Source organism: Platichthys flesus, chromosome 19, assembly GCF_949316205.1.
Source record: "Platichthys flesus chromosome 19, fPlaFle2.1, whole genome shotgun sequence".
Classification (NCBI taxonomy): Eukaryota; Metazoa; Chordata; class Actinopteri; order Pleuronectiformes; family Pleuronectidae; genus Platichthys; species Platichthys flesus.
Genome location: NC_084963.1, coordinates 17780527 through 17796349, shown reverse-complemented (window position 1 = coordinate 17796349; position 15823 = coordinate 17780527). Strand labels below are relative to the sequence as shown.

The 15823-nt window shown below is 40.0% G+C and overlaps 1 protein-coding gene across 3 annotated transcripts in view; it reads right to left on the bottom strand.

Moving 5' to 3' along the window:
* The window catches only part of clip1b (CAP-GLY domain containing linker protein 1b), a 32902-nt gene extending 17909 nt beyond the window's left edge, over positions 1 to 14993 (bottom strand). Inside the window, exons 1-14 of one of the 3 annotated variants that reach the window (XM_062412685.1) lie at positions 14795 to 14993; positions 11628 to 11837; positions 10812 to 11192; positions 10519 to 10652; positions 9709 to 9833; positions 9377 to 9581; positions 8037 to 8234; positions 7317 to 7420; positions 6306 to 6366; positions 5274 to 5378; positions 4222 to 4383; positions 4009 to 4104; positions 3061 to 3118; positions 2855 to 2952 (exon numbers count right to left, since the gene is read on the bottom strand). In XM_062412685.1, the coding sequence (XP_062268669.1) occupies positions 2855 to 2952; positions 3061 to 3118; positions 4009 to 4104; positions 4222 to 4383; positions 5274 to 5378; positions 6306 to 6366; positions 7317 to 7420; positions 8037 to 8234; positions 9377 to 9581; positions 9709 to 9833; positions 10519 to 10652; positions 10812 to 11192; positions 11628 to 11736 (1836 nt within the window). In that variant the 5' untranslated portion in view covers positions 11737 to 11837; positions 14795 to 14993. The remainder of the gene's footprint in view (positions 1 to 2854; positions 2953 to 3060; positions 3119 to 4008; positions 4105 to 4221; positions 4384 to 5273; positions 5379 to 6305; positions 6367 to 7316; positions 7421 to 8036; positions 8235 to 9376; positions 9582 to 9708; positions 9834 to 10518; positions 10653 to 10811; positions 11193 to 11627; positions 11838 to 14794) is intronic. The other 2 variants (XM_062412686.1, XM_062412687.1) reach the window with 2 other exon arrangements.
* Positions 14994 to 15823: the final 830 nt, after the last annotated feature.

Genomic DNA, 15823 nt, shown 5'->3' with positions numbered 1-15823 from the left:
TGGTGAGTTCTGTTGATAATAGACAATATACCTTTTTTTAGAATGCAACATTGATTTGAACCCATGTCTTTTTGGCCACTTGTGGGCAGTTGAAACGAATCAGAGGAGTAGCTGTAGATGCGATGCATATTTCCAACTTATCAAGTTGATATGGTTAATCTATTAGCAAACAGATGTTTATTTACGGATAAGGCAGACATCGAACTAAATTAGCATTAATTTGTCGTCGTGACAATGTTCAGCTAACAGATATAAGTCTGACATTCACTCTCTTTAGCTCTAGTTTAGTCTCCTCAGGTTCCTGAGAAGAAACAGCTGCCAAAACTGATGGTAAGAACAGTGATAGTGAATCAAAACACGAAATCTGCTGTAAAAATGGTAAAGCTCAAACCCACTAAAAAATGCTATGCAGTTCATCTCTTTAATCAAAAATAATTCATGTGATCTGCTGCTATCGTTAAATATTGATCGAACAGCAGTGGGTGAATCTGTTTTGCAGCCAGACAGCTAAGCAGCATTATGCAAATTTCAGACATTAACTTACAAGTGTGGACAAATGTATAAATCATCCAAATCACTTTCAAGTTGAAGCCAAAGTCAAGATGTAAAACATTAACTCTCAAAGAACAGTATTCCATTTATAATCACAAAGGTCAGAGGTCAAATCAATCTTGGCTAAAAAAAGGAAACAAGGCTGTTCACTGAATCTCAAGATGGTTCAGTTTCCCTTTCACACCCAGTAGGGAAACAAAATACTGTCTTATCACTGCAGACTCTAGTATTTGTATTAGTATAAAAACAGGGGACCTGTGTATAACGATTGGATGCCATGTATGCACTGCTTTTCAAATTCAATAGCTGAGGTTTTAGGCTGTATTGATCCTAAGTGATGGCATGGAGAATCTTTCTGCTGCTAAGACATCTGACATGTGCAGAAACACTGACTACTAGAAACGTACGAGCATAAATACTAAATGAGTTTGAAGCAGTGTGTTCCTGTGTTTCCTTTATATAAGCGATGACTTCATACAAGAACACAAACAAACTGAGTTTATTATGCACAAAGCCGATCAGTTTTGTTTACTAGGGATTTCATATATTTGTGTTGTTTTTTTATGTAAATATGCAATGTCATGTTCTTCTTTGTATACTCTTGAATAACATTTGTATCCTAATTTGAGGACAGATGCGAGGTTGTTTGCTCATGTTGGCCGACAATTTCAATCACAAACCATATTCCTTTTCTGAGTTTCAAACTCTTATTATTTTATATTTTTTTCCCTCTGAAAAAAGGTCTTCAGGGATTTTGGTCTGACAAATATAGTGAACATGTATGTAACATGTAACATTAATGCCTAAAAGCTCCATTGTTTATATTAAAACCAGTAGTGACCAACAGTCAATATTTACCCTCTGTCGTTTGTGTCGTCTGTGTTATTCTGACAAACCCCTGTTAAACCATTAAGATTAAGATTAAGATTAAGATGCATTTATTAGTCCCAAACACATGCACAGACATGGAAAGGCACACTCATGCAGGTAGGGAAATTTAATCTCTGCTTTTGACCCATCTGGTGCAGGACACACAGAGCAGTGAGCGACCATGTACGGCGCTCGGGGAGCAGATGTTGGTCAGGGGCACTAGACAGGGTAGGGAGATTTTTGGACAGATCAATCCAGGTTCGTCTTTTGTTGTCTCTCCGTGGAGTCGAACCAGAGACGAACCAGAGACCTTCTCTGCCCATAGTCCAAGTTTCTGCCACTAGACCACCGCCTCTCCACCCCCATATAAAACATCTTAGCAGATCCCTCCACTTTACAAGATTTAATGGATGATTCTGAAAAATGTGATTATTGAAACAATGCTTTCATTGTGTAAGTGTACCAATAAAGTTGTGCTGATAGACTTTGCATAAAGCTCTAATCAAAAAAATAAAAGTGGTCGTATTATTTAATCCACATGGGAATGACTGCAATTTTGAGAGAGAAACTTTCTTTAACGCCGTAAGAAAGCATTATGGAGAGGTAGGATTAGTTCAGTAGGGATTATTAAAAGTGCCAAAAAGGTTTAAAATTAGCTAAATCTGAGCAATTACTTTTCCATTTCCTTTTAAAGAATGCCCACACTAATTTGCTTTACTCAGACTTAGCTACCTTGGTGGGAGGCTGCAAATGCCAACACACTGATTCATCGTCTACATACAGCATTATTCAAGCTGCAGTCGGAGGCCCGGACAGAAGCAAGATTAGCTCTCAGGCTCTTTTCTGTGCACTGCACGTAAAACAATAAGAAGACTGGTTACATGAGGACAAGATATTTCCACGAGTGTTGTTGTACCAGTGTCGTTCACTGAGTTGTTATACCAACGGATTACTGTGCAAAACAAACTGAAAACTCACAACATGCAGCGGTAGAAAAAAAAAAATATGTAAATGAATATTATTTTACAAGCAAAAGACCTGCATTCAAAATATATTTAAATAGTAAAGTAAAATAACTTACTTCACAATAAAAGAGTATCATGACATTATTACTTTTGGATACAGATGCATAATTCCTTGTGGAGCATTTTATTTATCTAGCAACTCGAGGTTCAACTTCAACTTTCAAGGTGGGGCTGCTTTTGAAGACTTTGTATATAGTTATGAAGTTTTAATGAACACATTTAATTTAAAGATTGATTTATTTTCGGTATTCTTCGTTTTTTTCCATGATATATCGGATCATTTTATGTCTAGAGAGTAAAGTCTCTTTGTTAAGACTGTTACTAACACATAGTTGCAAATAATGGATTAAAGTTACGCTTTAAAGTACAGCACTTGAGTAACTGTACCAAGTGATTTGTAAACCTACCTTTGTCAGCCGGACCTTCAGCTCCTTCTCTCTACACTTGCTCTCCTCTTTCAGGGTCTGAGAGTCTTTCTTTGACTGCTCCTCACTCTTCTCCAATTCTGAAGGAAACAGAAAGTCATCAACTGTAATAACAATCTTGAAGCAGAAATAGATCACCTACTATTTAATCGGCATTAAGATGGTAGATATACTGTATATCTGTTTACCTTGCATGGTCTTTGCTATCCTCCTGTTTTCCTCCTCAGCTATCTCAAGCGTTTGTCTCTGAAATGGAGAAACATCAGCTTGACTATGAGATAATCACTTACATGGCAACATTCTTGTACCTTGAGCTAAGCGGGCAGTAATGAGCGATTCCAGAGAACATACAAAGTTTGTGGATGAAATAACTCTCTTAATGAGGCCACTTTCTCGATGCCCACGAGCAAAACATCTCACTGTAAAAAAATCTCCAGTTACAGACGTGCATCTCTTAGTGGAAGCGGGCTTGTCGTGTTATATAGCCATTTCCATGCCTTCACAATTGGGTCTGGACTTTCTCCAGGGTCTGACTTTTACACATCAACAATGCAGCAGGAGATACTCAGCTAAGTTCACAACAACACTGAAATCCCTGGATTTTTGTTAACAGCAAAATGAAAAGCTCTCCTCCCATCTTCATCAGTGTCTTCAATGTGGTGTGTTAGCAGGTCTGAGTAGGCAGTCCATCATATGTGTCCAAGGACATATTTGCATTCACACAGCAAAAAGAATGTGGCAACATGTGTCCCCTCTGAGAGTAGCCTGAGTGATCAGAGCTCAGGATGCATTTGGGTGCATTCAGACAAGTACTTAGCACTGAGCACCTGTGATCGGATCACTCAAGACTGGTGTTAGTACCAGGTCTGAACTGGCTCTGAACGTAGAGTCTATCAGAGCTGACCTGTAATAGACACTTGTGACATGGAGGCTGTGGGCTCTGGAGAAACAGTTTATCTGGGCATTTATGGACAATTATTTGCTTCTCTATTTTCTTGTTTTTTGTTAGTATTTGTGTGAAATAAAAAAATTAAATGAAAAAGTCATTAAAGCATTGAATGTCACTGTATCAAATTGTATTTTTCTACTGTCTATTTGGGATTATTAAGGAGGCAAATACTTCATGTCTTTCTTACCAGGCTGCTCAGCTGCTGTTCCAGAGAACTCTTATCCTGCTGCACGGACTGAAGCTCTTTCTGTCTGCTCTCCAGGTCCACGCTCAGCTCACTGATCTGTTGTGGACACACAGTATAGCACATACATATGTACATATACAAATAATGCATTATCACAGTAGCAAAGCACACTTAACAAGGATATATGCCTATTTTCTAATGTTTTCCACAAACCCTTTTCTCTTGAGACTGTGCCTGGGCCTTGAGGCTGCTAATCTGTTGCTGGGACAGAGACACAGCATCCTCCTTCTGCTGGGACGCCCGGAGCCTCAGCTGGAGATCTGCCACCTCCCTCTCCAGCTCCATGATCCGGGAGCGCTCAGACACAGTGGCCACCTGCAGCAGTAAATGCAGAGAGGAGGCATGAGGGTGAAAGAGGATACAGGAGAAGCTGACAGAGGAGAAGAGACGAGGATTTTAAAACCTGAAGCCCATATGGGGAACTCCTTTGACCTGTCTATTGTAATTTGAGGGAGGGTAGCAACTGAATCATACAATCATCTACAAGAAGTTATTATCAAAAATAAACAGTATTCATTTAATAAGACAAACACAATCCCTGTGGTTAAGCCATCATAACATGACCATGATCTAAAATGTGTACTTACCAAAGGACTGGAGATCACTGGAGAAGTGTATATGTAAGTAAATCTCCTATTTTCTGAATTTCATAAAAAAATCTATGTATTCAAGCACTATAGAAAATATCCTCATAAACACCAACTTCTGGCTTATTCTTACACACAAAGTGTCCTCCTGCACCAACTTTTCCCTAGAGTACTAAATTTGGATTAAGCCGCCATTGAAAATAGTCCCCATCAAATGCATATATATTTCAGAAGTATTTTCGAAGTTTGGGGCTGAGTGCAGGGGAAAGGCCAGAGAACGTTCAAAGAAAGACGTGACACATTGTTGGTCTTTTCATGGGTTTTGCAGCATAGGAAAGGATGCCAGCCTTATCCTTTAAGTCCAACAATGTCAAAGCACAGGCATTCCCAAAATGGGTCATTTTGTAGGACTTTCATGCACACATGCCTCATTTTCAGGAATATGGCCCAGGCCAATAAGCTTTAAGCATCACTATGCCAGAGTTAGTTGGATGAAGCTACATCTGAGGCACCTTCGGATAAATAGGTCAATTTAGATAATGTTTGCACTGTGGGTCCTTTAACATATCAAAATCACATCACTCAGTCCTGCGGTGGGACTGGGACAGCCAGCATTACCCTAGTGTCCTCTAAATCCCTCTGGAGTTTTTCAGCTTTGGTCTTTTCAAAGAGCAGGCTCTGCTCAAGCTCCTTTATGTGGGCATGCTCCAGCCTGGTCTGCGTCTGTTAGTAAGAGAGAGCAGGAAGAGTAGAACAAACCAATGCAACACTAACATGCAAGCCAAGACTTTAGAGAAAAGAGCAGTGAGGGGGTAAGAAAGCACTGATGGTTCCAATCTTTTCAATGACATCAGTTGGTTGTGCTTATTCTGCTCAGAGGAATCTCTGCAATTAACTATTTTGAATATCAGCTTCTTCAGAAACTTGTATGTCTCTTCTATGGGCACCTGAAGGAGACTAATCCAGGCAGCAAATCTTCACAAGAGTGACAAAGAAGCAGATAAAGAAGAGGAGGATGGAAGCGCAAAGGAAGACTGAAGACGAGGCAAGACAAAAACAGCTTTCACGAAGAGGCGTATGGATGAGAAGATGATGAAAGGATAGTAATAAACAAGTACTGCAGATGGGTAGAAAAATCTGAGTGGAAGGATAAGTGAGTTAAGTTTGAATGAATAAATAAAAGGAGCTGGAAGACAGGCATGTCTTAAGAAGAAATGAAATGAATGATTCAAAGAGCGCAGGAAAAGGAAAAACTGATCCAAGAGCAGTAATTTAGTTTTGTGGCCCCTTTTTTCCCATTTTGAAATCACTTACTGCGCTTTAACAAATTAGAACAGAGCAAACAGAGCAAGTACAAGCAAAAAGCTCAAAACTCATGAAAGAAGTGAAGAAGAAGTATTGATTTACAAAGAACTGAATGGATTAGGTATTGCAAAATTTGTTATCACCTTATTGGTAAGTTTGTGAAGGTGTTCATTTAAAAGTTTCAGTCTGACAATGTAAAGCATAACTACAAAAACTGTTCCCTTAAGAGAAAATACAATACACACAGAGTGGAAAGAGGAAGTAAACTAGTGAAGTAAAAGTAAAAGTAATTAATTACTATAAAATATTAATAACTGACAGACAGACAGACAGACAGGTAGATACCTCCAGGTCTCCTTTGGTAATGCAAACCTCTTCCACACGAAACTGCAGATCCTCCACTTTTCTGTCAAACAGGAACAATAATCAAACTCCATCATGAATATTAGATTTCAATATATATTTGTATTTAATGTTGTTTTATGTGTATGTGTTGTTTTTATATTGTTTTTATATTGTTGTTTTATGTGTTTATGTTGTTTTTATATTGTTGGTTCTATATTGTTGTTTTATGTTTATATGTTGTTTTTATATTGCTGTTTTTATATTGTTGTTTTATGTTCAGTGCACCAATGAACGACACCAAGGCAATTTCCTGTATGTGCAATCATACTTGGCAATAAAAAGAATTCTGATTCTGTTTCTGATTCTGCATTAAGCCAAAATGTTAAAAGCTGTTGAGCCTTGGAATAATCCCTTTAGTGGGACAGTGAAATATTAAAATATATATTCCCATGGTGGCTTCTTGAAGATATCACTGGCCCTTTTTCAAAAGCTTGAAAAAAACTAACTTTTAATTTCTATCTTTTTAGTGATATCTTATCCATTTTGTTTGGACACTTGTTTCTGTGTTTATGTAGAAATAACTACAATCACCTAATGAATTATTGTTTGGCTCCATCAAACATTAATTTGGAGCAGGAAGGACCTCCTGCTGTTGGGATATATCAGAGAACATATAATGATTATTTAGAGCAGTGCAACATTGACTAGTGCAGAAAAAAAAGATGAATGCAAAGTCATTGCAGACAGAATAATTGCCAGTTTAGTTGTGCACCCTCATAAATGCAATAAAAAGACAGGAGACAGGTAACAATGTTGACATCAAGCTAAATGAATACATTCTGAACCGTGCATATTTATTCAGGTTATGAATTTTTCATTTTGTGCACCTCTTACTTTCAGACATCTGAATCAGTATAGTAGTTTTATTTTCCTACTTCGTCTGCTGTGTCTACCCTCACCCCTGACATTACAATCCATGAACAGTATCATGTTTAAAGTCAGACCTCCCACCTTTTCTCCTCCTCCAGCTGATTGAGCAGCTCCACTTTGTCTCGATCTGCGGCTTCCACCAACGAACGCAGCTGATCCAGCTTGGCCTCCATCTCCATGGTATACTGAAACATCCGCAACCACAATTAAGTCTATTTAAGATGGAATTCATACCATAAAAATATCTGTGAAAGAGCTCCCGCACATTGTCCAACTTATAGTATAAAATCTGATTAGATACGATCTTTGTAGTAGAAATTCTAGCTGTGGGCCTAGTAGTAGTCATACATGTTGCTCTTATGAGTGTGTAACAAAACAAAACTTGATAAAACGTTGACCTTTGACAGTTACGCAAGAAAGATTTAAGCCTCTCTCAATTAGAGGCAGCATTGTGTCGTCATAGATATGTGCAAAAGTGACTCTTTAAAAAGGTGCATGATTTCTTTAGCAGAAAACTCACAGAAACACAAGCCTTGACAAATTATAGTGTTAAAAAGGTGTTTTCTCATTAGTCATGTTTCCTGACTGCAACCACATTTCAGATCTAAGACATTCTTCTAATTGAGTTGTGTGTGTTCTGTCATGTATTGTGTATTTTAAATGTTTTGGTTTATTGTATGTTTCAAAATTCCTAATTAATTAACGATTGTGTTTTGTTGAACTAACATTAATAGCTGGGGGTAAACATATAATTTAACAACTACTAGCTAGCAGTTTATGTAGCCTTAGTTCCTGCTTCACCTGATCCCTTCCTTTCATCAGCTTAGTCAGCTCCTGCTGCACCTCTCCTGCGTGGCTGGTCACCTTTGCAACTTCACCTCTCTCCAGGTCTCTCTCAGCCAACAGCTGTTCAATATGCTGCTGCTTCTCCTTCAGGGCCTCCTGCAGGGCTGTGGTGCCAGAGATCTTCCGAGCATACCGAGCAGATGTCTCCGTCAGCTGAAACATCACAGCATAGCATACATTCACATTTTACACCAAGTACTGTATGTTATCTAATATTGTTGTAAAGGGCTATTAATATTACTAGGGTATAAACTGTCTCTCTAGTTCCTAAGGCCTAAAGGTGGCATATGAAAAAGCTAATTATAAGGTTACACACAAACAATAAAGTCTAATTTCCCTGCTGTGTGATTGATATGAAATATCCCTATTTAGAAATATTAATTTAGCTTGCATACACCAATGCAAAACATAACACAAAATAAGGCCCCAGTGTGTAGTCATTTGTCTGTCTATCTACTACTTATTCGTTTTTCCTAATACATTATGATTGAAATAAACTCCTGTATTTAGTTCGCTGACATTTAAATCTTATGGAGTCCATATAAACCAGACTTCCCTTCCTCTTGTGGTCATTTTGAGACAAGAACAGCATTTTGTGGTTGTGGTAAGTGAAACACTGACTCAAACTGGCTGAAAAATCCCAGCCAGTTTGTGTCACTTTTTCTACATTTACACAAGAGGAAGAGCTGTGATTGCCTAAAAAGTTTATACATGCTCAAATCATGTATACATTTTAATTATCTGATATTGGGAAAACAAAATAATTAATTGTATTTTCACCAAAAGGTGTACAGATATGTATTTGATACATGTTAAATATTTAACATAAAATTACACTCGGCTGGTATTACAGATGTCACCAAACATTTTCTGCTTGCAATGAGTAGAATATTAGACTACAGAATATTTTACCTAACCAGCTCTGGTCTCTCTGTCTCTCTCATTGGCCGTTGTGCTTCCTTTCGGAAAGTAATGGCATAATCATAACATTTTAAATCGTAAAAATACAGAAAATTTGGTAATTATCGGTGGCAGCCCAAATGATTCTGTGGGGAGTTTGGTGTATAAGATCACCATCTGTAACCCATCACACTTGCAGTCTGAATCCAGTTTTGTTTAGCCTAACATTTCTCAGAAGCTATTAACCGATGGTCAAAACAGAAAATCCACGGCAATTCATAACAGAGTTAAAAGGGGACAAGAGGGGAAAACATAATCCTGACACTCAGAGTGAAGTTTGGGGAGGACCTGCAGAACTAGTCAGCATTAAGCCAACAACTTAGTGTGGGTCTTACCAGTCCTGCTCGGCTGGGTTTGCCGCTGATTGAGGAGGTGGCGGAGCTGAGCGAGCTGATGGAGGAGGCACTGGGACTCCTCTTCAGAAGGCCGGACCTCCTCCGTGAGCTCTTCGCCTTGGTAGGTGTTGTGCAGGGGAAACCAATACGCGTCACCTTGTGGACCGGGGCAAACAAGCCAAACCTTGGCATGCACTGAAAGTACCTGAGGGGGCAACCAGGTTGCACCACAGAGTCAGAACCCGGAGACCGAACCAGTAACAGCTGCTGATTCAGGAACATTTTTAGAACTGAATTTGAGCAGATATTATACATCTGTCAATGCTCTTTACCTGGTCCCTGCTACAGCTCCATCATTCTTGCCAAGTGGTTCGTCTAATTCGACTCCACACCAGTATCCCTTGGCAAAGTCTGTCTCTCCCAGAAACCGCACAACTCCTGCCTTGCTACCACCCACCTACACATGAAAAGAATAAGATAATGTTTGATATAGCATGTTTTTTTCTCTGTACTTTAAGCTTATGATGCTCGCTGACAGGTTTATCCTAAAGTTGACCTGATCAACCCAAATTCACATCTGTTATAGATAAATAGTAGATGATTTTTAATTCATGATTTCTTCTAAGTTTTGTTTGCATTGTGGTTTGTTAAATAAGCCACTGGTTCCTGGAGCACTGTTATAAAAGAAGAGTAAGACAGATATAGAGAATAAGAATCGCCTTTGCATGATTCTCAAAAGACTCCAGATTCCCTGCTCAGATGTGTTCGTAACAACACAGAAATCTCCTGAGTGTTCAGGTGAGGGGAGTTGCAGCAGGCCGAGGCAGGATGTCATATATTAATTCTGCTGCTTGGATTACGAGTTGTGTTTTTGTAGCACATCAACCGGCCCTTATCGTGTAAAGGTCTTTTGACATTTTCGCCTGTGTGGCACCAATTTTTCATCCTCAGATATTTGTTGCCTGTTTAAATTTGTTACATTTTGGTGCCTGTCGTCTGATAGAAACATCATTCACATGCCCACAAAATCAGGTGAATGTCCGGAGATTCTCCAGAGTTCAATGCACGTCTGAGACAATATAACTACTCATTATGAATGATTACGGACTATGCTCAAAAAACGTAATGTTATGATGACTTACCAGCACACGGTCTACCAGCCTCAGCTCCCTACTGTTCTTCTTCATGGAGTCTGGGTCTGAGAGGTTTGACACTGACTCGCTGGACGTGTGCATTCGGTTTAGCAACCCACTTGTCTTTATGCCAGTGCCCTGAACTGAACAAAGAATTTATTTTTCACTATGCTGATGTGACATAATAAAACAACCACAAATCAAAAAAGTAAGATAGTGTAGTGCATTGTTTTAAATTACTGAAAAACAAATTAAGTATTTGATTTCTGTGTATTTTCACGTGTACATTTGCGAGATGTTACCGGTTGAGGTAGAGCTAACAGGTGCAGGCTGGCTTGTTGCAGAGGAAGCTTGTGCTGGGCTGGCCTGGCCGCCATTTTCCTCCTTCTCTGGCAGTGCAGTCCTGGATATTTTTGAAGGCCGCGTGAATATCCCCCTCCCATCCTCACACTGGAAGTACCGGACCCCTGCCACCGACCCGTCGTTCTTCCCGATTGGCTCCTCCAGCACGATTCCAGCCCACTGCCCAGGAGCGAACTGTGTGCCCCCGATAAACTGCACAGAGCCGGGCTTGTTGCCATTGACCCAGACCCTCTCCCCTAACTGGAAGTCACCACATCCATCTGGAGTTGGAGAGGTAACACTACCAGGGGACTTCTCAGGAGGAACTGGCTTTGGAGTACCTGCAATCACAATTTTGTTTTCATCAGCATTTTTGATGTTTATACAATCGTGTACAGGTCAGCTAAAACTCCCTACCAATTTCTCAGCTATCTCTTGGTTTTTACTTAAAGCTCCTGCAAGGATAGTCTCATTTTTGTGGATTTTGGTGCATTGCATTAGCACGTGAACTGGTTTTGGAAGTAGTGAATAAAAGACACACATGTAATGAGTTCAGGATGTACACCAACAAAATGTTGCAACACTGCAGCTCTCTTTTAGTTTAAATGTTTAATTTCAAATTGTTGCAGTATGAATGCAGATTAGCCGGTAATATCCTAAAATAAAGTTTAACATGATTTGCTTATTGTGGAGACGAAACACTTGTGAGAACCTCTTATAATATTGGCACTTATTTATTCAAAGGTTAATTGTTGCAAGAACTGCTTGGTTCTTACCTGAGGACGGGGACGTCCTTGTTGGCACCCCTGATGGACGGACTATTTTACTGGGGGGCTTGAGTCCGCTGACCTTGCCTGGTGTCGTCATGGCGGCTGGTTTGTCCATGGCTGGGGATAGTGGGAGGTGTGTGGGGTGTCCGGCCTGATCAAGGTGGAGGACTAGGCCTTCCCCACCCCCCGGCACAGTCCCAATATGAGGGAATAGAGCTGAAACAAACAATCAGCATAAAAGCATAAAAAAAACGGTCTACTTAGTTATTTTAAATATAAACAACGACATGTCAATGAACTAGTAAACAAATAACACAGCTGCAACATGTGTGGGAACATGACACAAATTTAGATAAAATAAAATTCACACCGGAACTATATCAGGACCAGTTAATCTTGCATTCTGTTAACTTAAAGTCATGTATTGTTGTTAACCACTTACAGAGCCGTCAAACTAATCTAACTCATCAGTCAATCTTTATCCTCATTCATTTTTTCGGCAGAACATTTTTCTTGACGATGATGTCATCATGACCAGAGGCTGAGGTAATACACTGACAAGCAAAGACTCAAGTATTTAAACCTTCTAGAGTGGAAAATGATTATCAACAGAATCAAAACAAAAAAGATAACAAAAAAACATTATATAGTTTGGGGGTTTTCAGATGTTTGTGTCACAGTTAACAGAATTTCTGATGTTTGGACAAAACGAAATTTAAAATGGCACCTTAGTCTCTAGATAGTTTCAATTGACATATGATATATTAATGATGTGAAAAGCTGGAATTCAAATAAAACCAAATGATTGCATAAGAAAATGTCTGAAATGATTAATCAGTAGTTAAAATACTTAATCTCACTCAAATGGCTGCTCCCTTAACAATTTGGGTGCTATTTAGGGTGTCATGCCTTTTCTATCTGACACATTTAAATCATCCCATTGTGGAGATATGTTGTCACTTAATGACTCATTTTCTTCCGGTGACCAGTTTTCAGGTAAAACGTTATTAAATCAAATTTTTTTCAATGTTATAAAAACAAAGAACCAGAGAAACCTCCACGGGAGGGGCCTACTTTGTATCTGCTCTGTAGTCAACAAACACAACCGTAACTCAGTGGGAGCTGCTCCACTGCTAAGCGACTGAACTCTGGACCGCTCTCAACACCTCCTACATGTCACGTCCCAGTGTTTATTCCTGAGCTATGAATTATCACCCATGCAGAGCAACACTGACCGCACGCCACATGTAGTTTCCCTCTATGTCCCTGCTCTAGGGCCATGAGGACAAATGCCTTTTCATTAACTTTATACTGCACTTGCCAAATAAAGAGTGACTGGTTTTTCACCTCAGACACTAAAATAAGATTTTATCCCCCTGCAGGTCTGTAGGTGGTGGACATATTACTCATGAGGCTGATGATTCACTCCAACTGCAACTAGGTCAACGCGGATATTATGTTTCATTCACTAACGACAATATAATCCCACACATAGATATAGATAGAAAGATGAAGATTAAACAAAGATTGTGCAGAGCAACAACAATAAGTCAATACCTTTTTTTTATAATTTACTATTTAACTAACAGTTTATGCTTGTTGGTAATTTTTTAAGCAAATGTTTGAAAGTTTTATTTGTTCTTTATCATTAAAGAGTGTGTATTGAACATTTTTGATGTATTGGAGCGGTGGTATAATAACACCAGACATATGAAAACGTCTCCTCTGGTTGTGGTAAATTACAACCCCTATTTTCAGTTTCTAGGAGAAATAACCAGTAGACGATCTATGATGGGTCCCATGGTGACAGTTTCTTGTTGACCCCAACGATACAGGGTAGGTTCACTACTTTCCCAGACACAAACCAGTGCTATAAGTATGAGACAATTCATTGATCGTTTTAAGTCGTGGGTCATTGGTTAGATTCTGCAAACCCTTTGCGTTTTTTATGTATTTATTGAGGGACACATGTCAAATACCACATAGATGGAGTTTCAGTTTCATTATTATGCTTGGTTTGATTAAAGAGGCATTGGAAAGAGTGTGTAGTTAAAGAACAACAGAGAGTGTGTGAGCGTAGGCTTAATGCTTCTTTAACCAGGTTGGGAAGATGGCATCTCCTCCACTGTTTTTAATGATAATGTAGACTCAACATGGGGGTATAACAAGGAGAAAAAGAAATTAAAAATATGTTTATTTTTAACATAAATCAATAGAAAAACGTGGGCATTTTCACTGATTTCTAACAATAATCGTTGATTGCAGCCTTACGATACTTCTATGGTGGACTAACAGAACCCTGCATGTTGCTTTTCTGTGGGTGTTACTGCTGGCTAAACAAAAGGAAGACAAATATGATGAATATCAGCTTTAAAACCATATAAAGTAAACGATTAACTGACAAATTTCCACACAGTGTTCTCCCCACAAGACCAGGACCACAAGCAAGAGGAGTGGTGCTAATTTATAATCAATCTGCAATCGATCAAACAATTCAGACCTAACCAATGTGGAGCCAACCTGAGACTAACCTGTGTCCCCTGGGGGTCTGGGGCCCCTGAGCAGTCGATCCCATGCAGTGGACCTGGCAGAGGGAGGATGCTCGGTTTGTTATGTTACCTGAGAGCCCGCCCCGCCCAACCGGTGCAGCCACACCAAAACAACAAGCACACCCGGAGCTGTCAGACCTCCTCCTCCTGCTGCTTCTCACGCTGTCACCGCTTCGTCCCCAGCCTCACACACCGTGGCCGCTGAGCACAAATACAACAACCTCCATGAAAACCACCCCACACCACTGCTTCTACAGCGGTGCAGACACACGGAGAGCCCGGGCCCGTGATGTTGATGTCTGGGCTCTGTTCTCTCCCTACCCACGCTGCCTCCCCCGAGCCAGTTGGATAACTTTGGTGGGAACCCTTTCTCTCACCGACCCGCACATTGACTGCCCGCTCACGCCCAGCACACTGTTGTGTGGCGGCTGCTCCCGGAGCTTTAAGCCCGCTCGAACTTTACTCTCTGTCTTGTTCAGTGTCGCTGCTGGAGGGGAACCACAGCTAGCTAGCTACAGATTAGCCTGGCAGAACAAACTGAGGGTTAACGCCCGAGACGACTGGCGCCATGTTGAGACGACATTGAAGCAGCATGAGAGCAGACGAGTCTTTGTGGAGGCTTACTTGATCTTTATGTCGGTGAGCCGGGTCTCAGGGCGGGATGTCGTGGCTCCACTTCACCGAGAAGCTCGTCTCCACAGCCCGACAGCATGACGTCAGCCTGGGCACTGACGCTGCCTTCACGGACCCGCGTACATGCCAACTTCATCAGAGATGTGATTCGTCAAAGAAATGTTCAAATCTGCATCTTAAAGCAAATTTCCACTAAATCAAATCCTGATAAGTTCCTTGTTCATCCCAACTGCAGAATCATCAGAGATTTGATTCGTCAAAGGAAAAAATTAATGTTCAAATCTTTAGTCCAGTGTGTAAGGTTTAGGTGAAAGGGATCTATTGGCCAAAATTGAGTATAAAATAATCGGAGTGATGTTTTCAATAGCATGTTTCATCTAATTTAAACAAATTGTAGATTTCATTAACATAGAATTGGCAATGAGCCTTCCATCGTCTTCGTGTTAATGGTGGCCATCAATGAAGACCACAGGGAAAAGACTTTCAAGGACTTCCCGTCCTTCTCAAGAGACCAAACTCAGACACAAAATGACCATGAATCACTCAATTGCTGTTTTTTCTCCATATGTTGTCATTTTGCATCTCTTTGCATCTGTTTTGTGAAGTTTAGTAACAGTTTACAGTCTCTCTGGTCATTTAAAGTTGTGATGGCAATTTGACCTGGTGAGACTTCTGAAATAAAGAGACTAGAGAATCATTGTCTTTAAAGTATACTGTATTCCTTGCAAGGAAGGACAGACAATCATACAGCATGCGAAGATTATTCTGCAGAGGGAATGACAAATAAACAGTTACAGGCGTGTGTCTTTTATGCAGATGCAGTGAAGAGATGTGTGTTTGTGAAGATTTAAACTACGTGTGTGTGAATGTGTGTGAACTGAGTGAATAGTAAAATCCCAAGAGATAAGACACAGACACAGGATGAAGGCCTCTTCGCGGTCTTGGTAGGACGAGAAGAGCACAGTCTTAGATTTGTGACCCTGATGTATTCTTGGCAGTTACACAAGCAGAATTAATATT